Below are 18,287 nucleotides of genomic sequence, written 5' to 3' on the forward strand. Positions count from 1 at the left end.
TAAGGGAGACGTGCGTGGAAAGTTTTTTACGCATAGGGTGGTGGGTGCCTGGAACACTTTGCCAGCAGAGGTGATAGAGGCGGGCACGATAGCATCATTTAAGATGCATCAGGACAGATATATGAACGGGCGTGGAACAGAGGGAAGTAGATCCTTGGAAAATAGGCAACAGGTTTAGAAAAAAGGATCTATCTAGGGCAGCACGGTAGCATTGTGGATAGCACAATTGCTTCACAGCGCCAGGGTCCCAGGTTCGATTCCGGCTTGGGTCACTGTCTGTGCGGAGTCTGCACATCCTCCCCGTGTGTGCGTGGGTTTCCTCCGGGTGCTTCGGTTTCCTCCCACAGTCCAAAGATGTGCAGGTTAGGTGGATTGGCCATGATAAATTGCCCTTAGTGTCCAAAATTGTCCTTAGTGTTGGGTGGGGTTACTGGGTTATGGGGATGGGATCGAGGTGTTGACCTTGGGTATGGTGCTCTTTCCAAGAGCCAGTGCAGACTCGATGGGCTGAATGGCCTCCTTCTGCACTGTAAATTCTATGATAATTATATGATTCTATGATCTGGATCGGCGCAGGCGGGGAGGGCCGAAGGGCCTGTTCCTGTGCTGTAATTTTCTTTGTTCTTAAAAGGAGTTGATAAAAATGGAAAAAGTAGAGCATGAAAGTAAACTGACCTTAAATATAAAAATGGCTTTTGAGATCTTTTAGAAGTAAATAAAATGGGGAGAGTAGCTAAAGTAAACATTGGTCCCTTACAGGGAGAGAGTGGAGAAATTATTATGGGCAATGAAGAATTTGCAGCAGTATTGTGTATGAGAAATAACGGGATATTAAGGGGTTATTAAGAACGAGGAACTTAAAGCAAGTATTATCAGCAGAAAACATTAGAGAAATTTCAGGGAGGTGAATTCTCTGCCTCCCCAGCCGCATATTTCTTCATGCCGCGCCATCGCTGACAGGGGGGTTCTTCACATTTACCTCACATTCCCCCCAAACTTCCTGCCCCTCACCTTGAACTTGTGTCCCCTTGTGACTGGATCTTCAACAGTGATAGTGAAGATACAGTGATATAATTCCAAATCAGGATGATGAGTGACTTTTAATAAATTAATTCAAAGGATGCTGGCTAGGCCAGCATTTATTGCTCATCCCTGAATGCCCTTGATAGGAAGGGGAACCTGGAGGTGGTGGTGTCCCCAGGCCTCTGCTGCTCTTAACCTTCCAGGTGATGGAGGTCACTGGTTTGGGAGGTGCTTTTGAAGGGTAAAGTAGTAGCATGGATAGAGGATTGGTTAATTAATAGAAAGCAAAGAGTTGGGATAAATGGGTGTTTCTCTGGTTGGCAATCAGTAGCTAGTGGTGTCCCTCAGGGTTCAGTGTTGGGCCCACAATTGTTCACAATTTACATAGATGATTTAGAGTTGGGGACCAAGGGCAATGTGTCCAAGTTTGCAGATGACACTAAGGTGAGTGGTAAAGCGAAAAGTGCAGAAGATACTGGAAGTCTGCAGAGGGATTTGGATAGGTTAAGTGAATGGGCTCGGGTCTGGCAGATGGAATACAATGTTGACAAATGTGAGGTTATCCATTTTGGTAGGAATAACAGCAAACGGGATTATTATTTAAACGATAAAATATTAAAGCATGCCGCTGTTCAGAGAGACTTGGGTGTGCTAGTGCATGAGTCACAGAAGGTTGGTTTACAAGTGCAACAGGTGATTAAGAAGGCAAATGGAATTTTGTCCTTCATTGCTAGAGGGATGGAGTTTAAGACTAGGGAGGTTATGTTGCAATTGTATAAGGTGTTAGTGCGGCCACACCTGGAGTATTGTGTTCAGTTTTGGTCTCCTTACTTGAGAAAGGACATACTGGCACTGGAGGGTGTGCAGAGGAGATTCACTAGGTTAATCCCAGAGCTGAAGGGGTTGGATTATGAGGAGAGGTTGAGTAGACTGGGACTGTACTCGTTGGAATTTAGAAGGATGAGGGGGGATCTTATAGAAACATTTAAAATTATGAAGGGAATAGATAGGATAGATGCGGGCAGGTTGTTTCCACTGGCGGGTGACAGCAGAACTAGGGGGCATAGCCTCAAAATAAGGGGAAGTAGATTTAGGACTGAGTTTAGGAGGAACTTCTTCACCCAAAGGGTTGTGAATCTATGGAATTCCTTGCCCAGTGAAGCAGTTGAGGCTCCTTCATTACATGTTTTTAAGGTAAAGATAGATAGTTTTTTGAAGAATAAAGGGATTAAGGGTTATGGTGTTCGGGCCGGAAAGTGGAGCTGAGTCCACAAAAGATCAGCCATGATCTAATTGAATGGCGGAGCAGGCTCGAGGGGCCAGATGGCCTACTCCTGCTCCTAGTTCTTATGTTCTTATGTTCTTATGAAGAAGCCCCTTCTGCTTTGATCCATGAAGAGATCTTACAGACCATCTGAAAACAACACTCTAGTTGCAACAGAATGACATGTTCCTCAGAGTCTCAGAGGCTGATCCGTGCCAATTCTTATGTAACTTAGATCATGAATTAATGGCAATTGAAACTATCCAACTCATTTCACATTAGACTTTATGGACTGGGCTGCTTTAAACTTAGGGGTGCCAGGGTGAAGCGGTATCCCGTTGCATTTGCTTGATGGAGTTGACAAACTGCCCTTCTGAAGAATATTTGCTGGTAGGCCTCAAAGCGCCAGAGACCTGGGTTCAATTCCAGCCTTGGGTGAATGTCGGTGTGGAGTTTTCATGTTCTCCCCATGTCTGCATGTGTTTCCTCCGGGTGCTCCCACAGTCCAAAGATGAGTAGGTTAGGTGGATAAATTGTCCCTTAGTGTCCAAAAGGTTAGGTGGAGTTACTGGGTTTCGGGATTAGGGTGGGGGTTGGGCCTAGATAGGGTGCTCTTTCAGAAGGTCGGTGCAGACTTTTAAAAAAATAAATTTAGAGTAGCCAATTTATTTTTTCTAATTAAGGGGCAATTTAGCCTGACCAATCCACCTAACCTGCACATCTTTTGGGTGTGGGGGCGAAACCCATGCAGACTTGGGGAGAATGTACAAACTCCACACGGACAGTGACCCAGGGCTGGGATTCGAACCTGGGTCCTCAGCGCCACAGTCCCAGTGTTTTTTTTAATAAATTTAGATTACCCAATTATTTTTTCTATTAAGGGGCAATTTAGAGTGGCCAATCCACCTACTCTGCACATTTTTGGGTTGTGGGGGCGAAACCCACGCAGACACGGGGAGAATGTGCAAACTCCACACAGACAGTGACCCAGAGCCGGGATCGAACCTGGGACCTCAGCGCCGTGAGGCGGTTGTGCTAACCACTAGGCCACCGTGCTGCCCTACAGTCCCAGTGTTAACCACTACGCCACGTGCCGCCTGGGTCGGTGCAGACTTGATGAGCGGAATAGCCCCCTTCTGCACTGTACGGATTATATGTATGTCTTTTGACTTCCGCTGTTGAGCCATCATTTATTTTTCAATTATTTTTCTCCTTAGTACTTTTGGGCATTGGTTCTGTGTCGAGCTCTCGTTGGCATCGGAGAAGCCAGTTACTCTACCATCGCCCCCACAATCATTGCTGACCTCTTTGTTGGTGATAAAAGGACCATCATGATCTCGATCTTCTACATTGCAATTCCAGTTGGAAGGTACATGCATTAATGATAGTTTTACCTTCATCGTGTGCTCTGTAAACTGATGAAATTATGGGTGGGAATAAATAACCTCATTAGGGATGTGGGTGTCACTGGCTGGGCCAGCATTTGATTCGCATCCTTAATTGTCCTTGAACTGAGTGGCTTGCTAGGCCATTGCAGAGGGCAGTTAAGAGTCAACCACATTGCACTGGAGTCACATGCAGGCCAGACCAGGTAAGGTAGGCAGATTTCCTTCCCTAATTTGTATGTTCGTATGAATGGCGGAGCAGTCTAAATAGGCCATATGGTCTACTCCTGCTCATGCTTCACTAGGTTGATCCCTGGAATGGAGGGATTTTCTTGTGAGGAGAGGGTGTGTAGGTTGGACCTGTACTCTTGGCGTTTAGAAGAATGAGAGGCAATCTTATTGAAACATATAGGATTCTCAGGGGGATTGAAAGGGCAGTTGCTGTCCCCTTGTGGGAGAGTCTAGGACCTGAGGGCATAATCTCAGAGTAAGAGACTCGTCCATTTAAGACAGAGGTGAGGAGGAATTTCTTCTCTCAGAGGATAGTGAATCTGTGGGATTCTTTACCGCAGAGAGCTGTAGAGGTTGGGTCATTATGTATGTTCATAGCTGAGATAGACAGATTTTTAATCAGTGAGGGAATCGAGGGTTATGGAAAGTGGAGTTGAGGGTTATCACATCAGATCAGTCATAATCTCATTGAATGGCAGGGCAGACTCGATGGGCTGAATAGCTTACTCCTGCTCCTATTTTCTAAGTTCCAGTGCCTCTATGAATGGCCTACTTCAGCTTCTATGTCTTATGATCTTATTGTCTATTTCTCGGGCGGGATTCTCCGGCTTCCCAAAAGTGTGTTTCTCGGCGGTCTCGTCACTGTCAATGGGAATTCCCATTGAAAGCAGCCCATGCCGCAGGGAAACCCATGGTGGGGATGCGCTGCCGGTGGGGCCAGAGATTCCCGCTGGCACGAGCGACCACAGAATTCCGGCCCCTGTTTTCTCTCCAGTCAGGTGTGGTAGTAAGTAGAAAATATCTGCACACCTTTGGAAATTTGAATACATTTCACCGTTCCAACTAAAGCCAACCTTTTCCAAATTGAAACAGAATGAACAAATTGGAAGAAGTTCATTTGAATTATGAATTAATATTTCTATTATCATATTTTCATCTCAAACCACCCTTATCAATAAAGCACATGGCAATGAACTATTCCACAAACTGATGTGGTCCAGGAGCGTAGGTACATGTCGGCATTGATTGTCCTTTGTAGAAGTGCTGTGTCCCAGTGGATATATGAGAAGCCTTCTCGGGCGGGGGGGGGGGGGGCTCCATTTTCCCATAGGCAGCGAACACGCTGCAAGTCTAGTTGACACTCTTGCTTAGAGTCTGTTCCATCGACTGATGAATGTTTTCCGCACTCAGTGACTTGGGACTTTGAGTGTAATGGCGACATTATCATTTGAGTGTAATGGCGATTTATCATTGGCGACATTGAAACATAGAAAATAGGATCAGGAGCAAGGCATTTGGCCCTTCGAGCCTGCTCCACCATTCATTATGACAGTGGATGAGGATCCAATTGAATAGCTTAATCCCCCCCCCCCCCCCCCCCCCCCCCCATAGCCTTTGACTCCCTTCACCCAAGAGCTATATCTAACTGCTACTTGAAAACATGCAGCGCTGGATTCTCCATCGGCAGGATCCTCCATTTCACCAGCAGCGCACTCACACCCGTGGATTTGAGTGCCCACAATGGGAAACCCCGTTTGCCAGCTGCTGGGACGGAGAATCCTGCTGCCTCCCCCCCCCCCCCCCCCCAACCCCGCCCCCCCCCCCAACCCCGCCAACCCCTGATAGAGGTCTACAAGTTTATGAGGGGCATGGCTAGAGTGGATGGGCAGGCACTCTTTCCCAGGGTCGAGGGGTCAATCACCAGGGGGCATAGGTTTAAGGTCCTAGGGGCAAAGTTTAGAGGAGATGTGCGAGGCAGGTTTTTTACGCAGAGGGTGGTGAGTGCCTGGAATGTGCTGCCAGGGGAGGTTGTGGAAACAGATACATTTACGCCGTTCAAAAGGCATCTTGGCAAATACATGGATAGGATGTGTATAGAGGGACACGGCACAAGGACGTGCTGAAGGCTTTGGCCAAGGTTGGTATCATGACCGGTACAGGCTTGGAGGGCTGAAGGGCCTGTTCCTGTGCTGTAATGTTCTTTGTTCTTTTGCTTAAGATGTATGATACACACTAATGTAAATAATGTAGGGAAATGATACAACTGGAAGCACTGGGCGGGATTCTCCCTTCTGAGTGTTGACGCCGTCGTAAAAACCGGAGAGTTTAACGACAGCGTCATTGGACCACTAAGTGTAGCGATGCTCTGCCCTATAGGGGGCCAGCACGACACTGGAGCGACTCACAACGCTCCAGCTGCTGATACCGGCGTCAAACAGGCGGCGCGGGTATGCGCATGCGCCCTGCGACCAGTGCGAACACGCGCATGCGCAATAGCTTCCTTCTCTGTGCCGGCCTCGACACGACATGGCGAAGGGCTACAGGGGCCGGCGGGGAGTAAAAGAGACCCCCACCAGGAGATGTTGGCCCGCTGATCAGTAGACCCCGATCGCGGGCCAGGCCACAGTGGAGGACCCCCCCCCACCACCAGCCAGGCCGCCCCCAACAGGACTGCGCTGAGGTCCTGCCAGGTAAGATCACATGTGAACAGTGGAGGCGGGACTCGGTCTTTCTTGGCGGTCACTCTGCCCATCCCGGGCGGAGAATCGTCGGGGTGGTGGGGCAGCATAGAGTGGTCCCGACCACGCCGCTCTATTCCCTGGTCACCGGAGAATCGGCGAACCGGCATCGAGGCGGTGTCGCGTGAATCGTGCCTGGCTCGGCGATTCTCCGAACTGGCGCGGGCTGGGAGAATCCCGCCCACTATCACAGACACGATGGCAGCTTATGATACTGATGATGTTATTGTGTTGATTGTTATTATTGTTTCTATATTGTTCTGCAAAGTTTTGATATTAAATGAAAAATTTCCAATTGAAATATTCTCAAAAAAGGAGAACTAATGTCTCTTATTTGTTTTGCTGCAGCGGCCTGGGTTACATACTTGGATCGGGTGTCATGAAGCTGACTGGTGATTGGCACTGGTCAATGAGGGTAAGTCCAATGGTGTAAGAGGAATGTTTATTGTTGTGGTATGATTGGTCCAGGAGTTGTTCTATCGCTACTAGCAGCAAAATAAAACAAGATATCTCCCAACGCGAGAGAGGAATCCTAAATCAGACCCGCTCAGCCTGTGGATGATGCAGTGAGGCGAAGAAAGTTAAAGTGGAAAGTCAGTGGGTTAAAGTTGATTTTGTGTGTCAGTGTGAAATGGCAATAGCAAATTGGCAGCCTTTATTGTCTTTATCCCAATTGTTACCCCCATTAATGGCGATTGTAGAAATTCGGAGAGGTACTGTATAACGCAGACTGTTGATTCGCTATTGTCCATTGTATTCTATCGCACAAAGCCACTTCTCTCAGTTCTAGTGTCACCAAACTGCCCAGTCAGTGGACCTTACAACTCATCTAATCAGGAGCATGTTGGACACCTGATCATGTGACATGGTCCCTGGGTCACACTCATACTGAAACCACGGGTGATGTGAATTGGATGCCGCAATTTCCCAAGTGGCCCCACATCCAGGTAGAGAGTCGAAGCTTTGCCTGCCTTCTTTTCCGCAAATGCTCTGTCCATCCAAGTGTTGCTCTGAACTTTCGGTCAGTGGCACAATCTGATGGTGATACAGTTTGAATAAAATCTGCATGTCAGACAGAGCAGGTAGCCATTGTGAAGGTAACAATAGAGTGTGCTGAATGACGCCTCACACATTTCATAGAATCCCCACGGTGCAGAAGGAAGCCATTTGGCCCATCAAGTCAACACTGACCCTCTGAAAGAGCACCCTACCTAGGCCCACTCCTCTGCCCTATCCCCACAATACCTAACCTGTACACCTTTGGACACTAAGGAACAATTTGTAGCATGGCCAATCCACCTGAACTGCACATCTTTGGATTGTGGAAGGAAACCGGTGCACCTGGAGGAGAAAGTGCAAACCCCACACACCCAAGGCCGGAATTCAACCCGGATCCCTGGCGCTGTGAGGCAGCAGTGCCAACCACTGTGCCACCATGCCACCCTATGTTGCATGTTGTGGTGCCTAAGGAAGAGGTTCAGTGGCATTTAGTCCAAACAGTAACTATTTAGTGTAGAACGTAACCATATCCAAATATACACAAGGTAGGCTTCACAGCTCCAGGGTCCCAGGTTCGATTCCCGGCTTGGGTCACTGCCTGTGTGGAGTTTGCACATTCTCCCCGTGTGTGCGTGGGTTTCTTCCGGGTGCTCTGGTTTCCTCCCACAGTCCAAAGATGTGCAAGTTAGGTGGATTGGCCACGCTAAATTGCCCTTAGTGTCCAAATTTGCCCTTAGTGTTGGGTGGGGTTACTGGATTATGGGGATAAGGTGGAGGTGTGGACCTTGGGTGGGGTGCTCTTTCCAAGAGCCGGTGCAGACTCGATGGGCCGAATGGCCTCCTTCTGCACTGTAAAATTCTATGATTCTTCAATCAAAGCCATGAGCTATTTCCATCCGGACTATGATGAGCCATGAGACACCCTATACATCACCATGAGGGTGCTACTGTTTCCCCACTCCCACATTATTACACCTGTCCTCTCAAGGATGAGGCCCATATACAAACTTTTCTAAGGGCCTCCCTTCTGCCCTGTGAGATCTTGTGTGTCTGAGGAGAATTGTTCCTTGACTTGGGCACCAAGCTTGGTATTCCAATGTACAAGGACAATAGAGTGTACCTGGGGCTCGATTCCTCTTCAGTTTGTGGGAACAACAGTAAGGATACCCAAGCTCTGGGAGGATGCTGCTCCATCTAATCTTAGCTGCCCCAAGGTGAGCCGGGCTGCGCATGTCAGACAGTTCCTTGGAATATTTTAGCATTTGTCCAACAGGCTTAACCTTTCATAGAAACATCATTCCCAACCTGCAAATGTAGAAAAACAACTGTTGTCACTTGTTTGTTTCTGACTGTACTTGAAATACTTAAATCACCGGCACGCTCGATTTGCTCAATTCCTCAGGTGACCCCCTGTGTGGGATTCTTGGTCTTCCTCTTCCTCATTTTCTTCGTTCCCAACCCTTCTCGAGGAGCCTCAGAAGATCACACGGACTCACCCAGTTCCCGGACTTCCTGGCGAGAGGATCTCAAATACCTGTGCACCAAGTAGGTTACTGACAACAGCATTAATGTCTGGATTCGCTTTGTTAAAACAAAACTATGTGAAGGGCGCTATCCGAATGCAAATTGTTGTTGTTGCTGCTGTGAGCGACCATAAATCTGAAAAATAATCAGAACAGGTAGTCAGCTGCCACCAGTACTGGAGCAAGATTCAACAAAATGCCAGCTGTCATGTGACATCCTGCCTGGTGCAAAACTTGGAATCATAGAATGTTCCAGCACATTCCATCTTTCCCACCTTTTCAAGTCTGTACTTGTCTTTTTCTCCACATTTAATGTAATACCACTCTCCTGCTCACTCCTTTATTCCACTTTCCTTCTCTCCCCTTTACCCTTTCATGTTCCTCTTTTCCCCTTTCAACCTAATCCACATTTTAAAAGTGCTTGTTGATTCTGTGCTATCAATTTAATAATAATAATAATCTTGTCAGAGTGTCACAAGTAGGCTGACATTAACACTGCAATGAAGTTACTGTGAAAAGCCCCTAGTCGCCACATTCCAGCGCCTGTTCGGGTACACAGAGGGAGAATTCCGAATGTCCAATTCACCCAACAAGCACGTCTTTCAGGACTTGTGGGAGGAAACTGGAGCACCCGAAGGAAACCCACGAAGACACAAAATGAAAATCGCTTATTGTCACGAGTAGGCTTCAATGAAGTCACTGTGAAAAGCCCCTAGTCGCCACATTCCGGCGCCTGTCCGGGGAGGCTGGTACGGGAATCGAACCGTGCTGCTGGCCTGCTTGGTCTGCTTTAAAATCCAGCGATTTAGCCGAGTGAGCTAAACCAGCCCCTCCTGGGCAGGCTCCGCACAGGCAGTGACCCAAGCCGGGAATCAAATCTGTGACCTTGGAGCTGTGCAGCAACAGTGCTACCCACTGCTTAGCCACTCTTTGTGTGAAGAAATGGTCTAGACGCCTTTTTAATTTTTGAGACGGTCTTAAATCAGTGAATGTTCGTTATTATCTCGACAGTGGACACAATTTGTCACTGTCCATTTTGTTAGAACCTTTCATAATCTTGAAAATCTCTATGAGGTCACCCTTAACCCTCTCAGCTCTAGTGAAAAGCTCTAACTTCTCAAGTTGTTGTAATTGTAAATCCCACCAGCCATTCCACACTGACCGTATCCGACTGCTTTATTTCCTTGCTCTAATGGGAGGCCGAGACTATACATGATACTCCATGTGCCATCTACTTCCTTGCATTTTCATTTGACATCTCTCGGCATGAAAATAAAAAGATACCGTTTTCCATTTTTTAAAAAAAAAAATTTTCTTAAAGACATTTTGCATATATACATAAAAATATCAGAAAACCACAGAAGCAAAAACACAAGATAACCGTGGCTACTGATAAGCAGGCCACAACTCACCCCACTTTTCCTATTTAACATCTGTCATAACACCCAGGGAGCGCATGGGAAAACCATTAACGATCTCCCAATGGGGCTTGTGGAGTACAAGCTTGGCAGGTAGGGGGTGGAGGCCCACCCAGCTGGGGCTCGTTAAACCGGGTATAACAGCCGGTCGGAGCAGGGACCGGCATATTGGTTGTCCCAACGGGGATTGTGATTGGAGATAGTTAATGCTGTGGGCAGATTATTGCTGAAAGCAAAATAAATGTTTTCCTTCCTACTGTTGGCTTCCTTGGTCATTAAACTGGCGACGAGGAAAAAGGAGACTCCGGACCCAATATCTACCGTGCAGCAATGTGAGGATATAAAGTTTTAAAATTTTGTGTTTGGTAAGCTTAAGCCTTCGACTTTAGCCTGGAAGATTGGAGCCAATGTGCAGAATGAGGCACTTCTTTCAAGCCAATGGTATATTGGGGAAAGACCATTAAAAAAGTGATTCTCCTGACTGTCTGCGGGGCGCCGACATTTGGGATTATAAAGAGTCTCACTTATCCAGCTGCACCAGACTCCAAGTCAAGTTGGCTGTACTCGTGGCTGAACACCATGATCCAAAATCTTCCATTATAATGCAACATTATAGGTTCAACACGGCAGTGCAAGCTCCGGGTGAGTCAGTCACTGTCTTTTTGACCCACCTTAGGCGGCTGGCGGAGCACTGCGAGTTGGGGCCATCCCTCTCAGAAATGTTGAGGGATAGGCTTGTTTGTGGAACAAATAACATGGCCACACATAGGAAGCTGTTGGTAGAGCCCACATTAGACTTGCCATTGAGATGTCGCCATCCTGCAAAAATGAGACAAAAGGGGTACAGGACCTTCAGGGTCCATGGACTATGAGGTCCATTGTTTAACCTCATATTGGATTTCCACAGCATCACAGGGCAATGCCAGAATGGCCAGATCACCTCCTAAGAGGCAACCCAAGGCGCAATTCCGCAGTTGGACCCAGTACTCAAGGTCCACTATAGACCTGCAGGATACCTCCCCCAGGGACAAAGTGGAAGGCCAAATATGTGTAAGGAGAACAGGCAGTGGTCAGAACTGCCAGAAATGACAGAGATAACTGCTGCCCAAGGCAGGCAATGAGGCCACCACGAGCCAGGGCCTTGCACGTGCCCCCTTCAGAAGAAGACTATGATGCAGCTGAACTGCATCATGATCCCAAAGGTGGCGCCTATCTGGGTCACGTTAGAGTGACCTCTAGTGATGGAGATGGATGGGGAGCTGCCGTCTATATCATTGGCCGACAGACTTTTCGCGCGCTTACCACTAACACTCGAGACACCAAATCCAGGTTGGGGACCTATACAGGCGAACTGCTGAGCATCACGGGGACCCCGCTGGCACATGGTCTGTAGATGGTCAGGCTACCCTTAGTTGTGGTGCAGAAACCGGGACCCGATCTGCTGGGGCATGACTGTCTACGAGCCCTCTGTTTTGACTGGCATCAAAGTTTCTGGATGGGCACCCGAAATTTGTATGAAGTCCTGGGCAAAGACCCTTAAGTATTCCAGGAGGATCTGGGCTGAATAAATGGGCCAAGGTTCGTTTATATGTGGACCCATAGGCTCAACCCAGATATTTTAGGGCAAGTCCGGTTCCCTACGCCTGGGAATCATACGCCCAGTACAGTTTGTGGAGTGGGCTGCACCCATAGGACAAGTCTGTCTGCCCACCCCATGCTCATCACGGGTGCCGCTGACAAGAGCACATGGAAAGCCTGGAGGATGTACTCCCAAGGTGGCGCCCGGCTGAAGAAGAGAAAGTGAGTGTTCAGAGCGAAGGCGGTAACATACCTGGGGTACAGGATGGACACCCTATGGAGGAGAAAGTTCAGGCCGTAAAAGGGGCCCGATCTCTGAGGAATGCCATCGAACTCCAGTCATTCTTGGGCCTGGTGAATTGTTATGGACAATTCACCTCAAACTTGGCCACCCTGTTGGCACCCCTCCACATACTGCTTAAGAAGAACCAAAAGTGAGTTGTGGTGCCTCGATGTAAGGAGCATTCGCTGGAGTGAAGCAGCGCCTGTCATCCGTGCAACTCCTCACCCATTATAACCCAGCCCTACCGCACATCCTTATGTGCGATGCCTGCCTCCCCCTATGGCATCAGGGCGGTGCTGGCCCACAGATGGGATGATGGCACAGAGTGCCTTATTGTCTTTGTTTCAAGAACTCTGGCAGACGAGGAGCATTGCTATGCCCAAATAGAGAAGGAAGGCTTGATGGTGATATTTGAGGTCAAGAAGTTCTTCAGTACATCTACTTCTGCATTGTGACCAATCACAAGCCTCTGCCGGGCCTGTTTAGAGGGTACACAGATAGCCCTCACTGATGCCTTTAGATATCTGCCATTGCCTATGAGTCCCCCACGCCCACCAGTGGCGGATGAGGTTGTTGGCGATATTCTATTGGTGACGGTTGTTCAGTTTCAACATGGATTCAATGAGATCCTAAGTTGACGAAGCTCCGCAATATGCTATTAAATGGCAGATTACAGGTGACCCTCCCAGCAGCCCTGTGCTCTGAAACTCCAAGAGCTAAGTGTGGAGGACGGTATCATCCTGTGGGGAGCTCGCATAGTCATTCCACCGCTGGCTCAGAAGTCTCTCTTGAAGGATCTACGCAGTGGTCACCCTGGCACCTCAAAAATGAAGTTGCTGGCTCGGAGCTATGTCTGGTGGCTTGGCATCGACGGGGATATAGAGGAGTCATATGCAGCTGTCCGGCATGTCAGGAGCACCAAAACCTCCTGCCAGCAGCTCCTCTTCATCCCTGGGAATTGCGAGGGCCATTTCATAGGTAAGATGAGACTGCACTCCGATTTCACAGGCCTGTCATGGGGCCTTTGTCGTGGCAACCCACTCGAAATGGCTCGATGTTTATAAAACGACCTCGACGACGTCAAGGGTCATCGTTGAGAAGCTGAGTTTCTCGTTCAGCACACTCAGGACCCCCTGATGTCCTGGTGATGGGCAATGGGACACCATTCACAAGCGAAGAGTTTGCCACAATTACAGGACGACACCACTCATGACAACAGGGGTGGCACCAGCCGAACTGCTGATGGGTCGCAGCATCAGGACCCGGTTAAGCCTGGTTGTTCCAAAACTGAGTGGGAGAGTGGAAGTGCGGCAAGAAACACAGGAATGGCACCCTGACCATCGGACGCCAGGGCGGAAGTTCCATTCAGGGGGCATTGTCTACGTCTGCAACTTTGGAAAGGGGCACTCTGGCTCCCTGGAGTCATAATTGAGAGAACAGGGCTGGTCTCCTGTAAACTTAAGGCCCAAGGGAAAGTCCAATGCAAGCATGTGGACCACCTTAAGAAGTTGTTGCCTGTACTACCCAATTCACAACCGTAGACATCGATACCTCCATCTTGCCAGGAACCACCCCTCAGTCAGGGAACCCATCTGACCATAGCCCATCGGGCAAAGCGATGCAGGAGGCCTCCCCAGATTACTTCAGACTTGTGGGGAGGGGGTATGGGGAAGGGTGTCATAACCCCCACTAAGCCCCACAGAGAAACCATGATTGATCACCCCATGGGGCTCGTGGAGTACGAGTTTCACGGGTAAGGGGCAGCAGCCCACCCAGCTGGGGCTCGTTAAACTGAGTATAAAGGCCGGCCCAAGCAGGGACCAACATGTTGGTTGTCCTAACGGGGACCGTGATTGTAGATAGCTCCTGCTGTACGCAGATTATTGTTAAAAGTAAAATAAATTGTTTCCTTCAAACCGCTGGCTTCCTTTGTCATTAAAACATCCTTATCTAATTGTTCTGGTCTGTGCGGTGATTGACTCAGCAAGGGCTTTCTGATTCTCCACTCTGTTGGAAACATTATCACTTACATTCCAAGCCCCGAATCTTATTTACAAGATACAGTACTCAATCGAACTGCACTTGTCATCTCTCTGCTCTGTTTGCTTCCTGCTTTTTTCCTTCCAAGCTGTAGGGGTCAGCCAAAATCTGCTTGCCTTCGCAGGAGAGATTTCAGTTTATTTGATTCAACTCCACTCAGAGAACTTTTCCCAGATTTGTCTCTTTCCTTACTCCTAAACAGACTGCCACAGCCTGTTAGAAATGGGCAGGTATCTGGAACGGTGGTGGAGTTGGAGGAGGTAACACAGATACAGAGGAAGCGAGGCCCGGGAAAGATTTGAAAATGGGGGTGAGAATTTTTAAATCAAGCTGCTGCTTGACCACGAGCCAATTAGGTCAGGGAGCAACGGTTATAGGGAAACAGGACTAGGTGAGGGTTAAGACAAGGGCAGCAAAACTTTGGATGACCTCAAGTTTACAGAGAGTAGAATGTGGGAGAACAGCCAGGAATGCTTTGGAATAGTCAAGTCTCGAAGTAACAAAGGCACAGACGAGGGCCTCAACAAGAGCGGAGCTGAGACAGGGGTGAACGTGACCAATGTTACGGAGCTGGGAATAGGTGGTAAGGCTGATGGAGGATCTGAGGTCGAAAACCCATTTCAGGATCAAAGTGACGCCAACGTTCTGAACATACTAGTTTAATCTCAGACTGTTACCAGAGAGAGGGAAGGGGTCTGGAGCTCGGGATTGAAATTGGAACGGAGACCAAAACCGATGGCTTCGGTCTTCCCAATAATTAATTGGAGGCAATTTCTGCTCAGCCGGCCCTTGGTGTCCGACAAGCAATCTGATAAATTAGCAACTATGGAGGAGTCAAGAGAGGTACTAGTAAGGTTCACTCAGAGAATGTTGAACTTAAAGCTACCAGACCAAAGTTGTTACTTAGGGCTGGATTTTAAGGGGTGCTGAGTTCCGATGCCTCCCCGCCCCTCAACAGACATTTTACACTGGGCGGGGTTGTTAATTGGCTCAGGACAAGACTTCCACCTCCATCTGGGAAGGTAAGTGTGGCCTTAGAGAGCTACTGGTCATTCACATTAACCAGCATCTCTGCCGTCCCATCAGCATCAGGTGTGAGGGGTGGCCACTGCAGGGACTATAGGCAGTCCCTGAAGAAGAGCAGCTAGTGGAGGCTGGATTTAAGGTATACCTGGCCTATCAGCGTGGCCTGGTTGGCAGATAACAGCGTGGGGGGTAAGGAGGTGGGGGGGGGGGCTGAGTTAGGGAGGCCACGGAAGAGCATTACAGGAGGGGGCGGGTGTGACCTTTGACAGGGAGCGTGCCTCCAATGGCAATAGGACAGTGTTCTTCAAACTTTTTTTCTGGGGACCCATTTTTACCAACCAGCCAACCTTCGGGACCCAACCCGGCCGACCTTCGCGACCCACGCCGGCCGACCTTCGCGACCCACGCCGGCCCGGCCCACCGTTTTCTCTTATCTTCTTTGCTGCTGATAAAAATGGAGGAAATGGTTTTGGGTCCCTTTGGCCCTCGTACACGCTCCTCCAATGGAACCCGTTGGATGAAGGTGAAGCCTTCCGGTGTCGGAAAGTATGGCGTCTCCATCTGTCCAAAGTTCTGCATTTCTTCCATAAAATTTTATTAAATAAAACCCCCCTTGAACTTGTAAAAAAAAAATAAAATGAATAAAATAAATGAATAAAAAAAGGTTACAGAGGAACAGTACACAGATGAGCATGAAAATACCATTGTGAAAAAGGTAATGCAAGAATGAGTATGACTAATCATGATTTGCATTCATTTTATTCTCATATAGATGGAGACAGGAACAGGCATGCTCATGCTCATCTGTGTACTGCAATAGGAGATGGCCAAAGGATGTACCCCCTCTCCCCTTGCCCAATATGAGGCAATAAAAGCGACCTGGCTACTTGCTTGGAATAGTCCTCACCATGCCACGGGTAAAATGGCATTATGGGTGGGACAAGGTGCAAGTAGGTATTGATTGGTCACGTAAAGGCCTCAGTAGACCAGCCAACGCATTCATCAACCCCTGTAAAATGGGAAATAGGTCAGGGGTGGGCAGGAGGGAGGTGGCATGCAGGTCACAAGCCGCATTTTACAAATGTTCCTTCAAATACCAGTGGGAGGCCACAGAATCCGTCCCTTCATGTAGGTTCTGCTCACTTCTGCCTCTGGGAAATCCCTAACCGTTGTTGCAAGTATCTCTCCATCCATGCGAGCGGGGAAACAGGGGCGCGGTGGTATTATCCCTAATAACCTAGAAATCCAGGGTAATTCTCTGAGGACCCGGGTTCAAATTGCACCATGGCAGCTGGTGTGGAGATTGAATTTTGAAAAAAACCTAGAATTAAAAAGTCTAATGATGACCATGAAACCACTGTCATAAAAATCCATCTGGTTCACTGATGACCTTTGGGAAATCTGCCATCCTTCCCTGGTCTGGCCTACATGTGACTCCAGATCCACAGCAATGTGGTAGACTCTGAAAAAACCCTCGGGGATTGGCAATAAATGCTGGTTCGGCCAGCGATGCCCACATCCCATTAACAAATTTTGCACAAGTTAAGACCCTCAGCGCTGTGTGGTATATTTTGCAAACGCTTTTTGAAATGAGTATAAACCACATCCAGTATATTTCCTTGTTCTATATTCTCTGCTTCTTGAAAAATTCTACAAGTTTGCTCAGGTGTGGTCTTTAGAACTCTTATGGTAACTCCAAGTGTTCTGTAATTTCACTCTCCATTTGAGTCTACAGTTTAAAAAAAAAACATTTTTTATTGAAAACATTTTGAATTTATACAACAACATCAAACCATACTAAAATACCAACAATAACAATAATGACAACAATCATGAACCTTCGCCCCTCCTCAATGAACAACCCAACATATTAACAACAACTTAAATTAACACAATGTTAAGTTACATAACCGTAGCGAAACAAAAAAGAGAAACTAAAGTAAGGAACCCCCCCCCCCCCCCCATCTCTCTCTCTCCCCCCACCCCCCCGGGTTGCTGCTGCTATTGACCAAGATACCTATCTTTGAGCCAGGAAGTCCAGCAAAAGGCTGCCATCGTTTATAGAACCCTTGTACTGATCCTCTCAGGGCAAATTTGACCCTTTCCAACTTTATAAATCCCGCCATGTCACTGATCCAGGTCTCCACACTTGGGGCCTCGCATCTTTCCACTGCATCAAGATCCTCCGCCGGGCTACTAGGGACGCAAAGGCCAGAACACCGGGCTCTTTCGCCTCCTGCTCTCCCGGCTCCACCACAACTCCGAAAACCGCGAGTCCCCTCCCTGGTTTGACCCTGGATCCAACCACCCTCGACACCGTCCCCGCCACCCCCTTCCAGAATTCTTCCAGTGCTGGGCATGCCCAGAACATATGGGCGTGGTTCGCAGGACTCCCCGAACATCTGGTGCACCTGTCCTCACCCCCGAAGAACCTACTCATCCTAGTCCCGGACATGTGGGCCCGGTGCAGCACCTTAAATTGGATGAGACTAAGCCTCGCACATGAAGAGGAAGAGTTGACTCTCTCCAAGGCATCCGCTCAACTCCCGGCCTCTATCTGCTCCCCAAGTTACCCCTCCCATTTAGCCTTCAGCTCCTCCACTGACGACTCCTCCACCTCCTGCATTACCTTATAGATGTCAGACACCTTCCCCTCTCCTACCCACACCCCCGAAAGCACTCTGTCCATCGTCCCCCGCGAGGGCAGTAAAGGGAATCCCTCTACCTGTCGCCTAGCAAACGCCTTTACCTGCAAGTATCTGAACATGTTCCCTTGGGGAAGCCCAAATTTATCTTCCAGTTCCCCCAGGCCCGCAAACCTCCCACCAATAAACAAGTCCCTCAATTTACTGATGCCCACCCTTTGCCACCCCCTAAATCCCCCATCCTTGTTCCCCGGGATGAACCGATGATTGCCACCCAATGGAGCCTCCATCGAGCCCCCTGTTTCCCCCCCATGCCGTCTCCACTGTCTCCAGATTCTTAGGGTCGCCGCCAC

The 18,287-nt window shown here is 48.6% G+C and overlaps 1 protein-coding gene across 1 annotated transcript in view; it reads left to right on the forward strand.

The window, feature by feature from the left end:
• The window catches only part of LOC119974807 (protein spinster homolog 3-like), a 209,366-nt gene that overhangs the window by 62,893 nt on the left and 128,186 nt on the right, over window positions 1-18,287 (forward strand). Inside the window, exons 4-6 of the mRNA XM_038814074.1 lie at window positions 3,505-3,656; window positions 6,771-6,837; window positions 8,824-8,966. Of these exons, the coding sequence (XP_038670002.1) occupies window positions 3,505-3,656; window positions 6,771-6,837; window positions 8,824-8,966 (362 nt within the window). The remainder of the gene's footprint in view (window positions 1-3,504; window positions 3,657-6,770; window positions 6,838-8,823; window positions 8,967-18,287) is intronic.

This window comes from Scyliorhinus canicula, chromosome 12, assembly GCF_902713615.1.
Source record: "Scyliorhinus canicula chromosome 12, sScyCan1.1, whole genome shotgun sequence".
Lineage (NCBI taxonomy): Eukaryota > Metazoa > Chordata > Chondrichthyes > Carcharhiniformes > Scyliorhinidae > Scyliorhinus > Scyliorhinus canicula.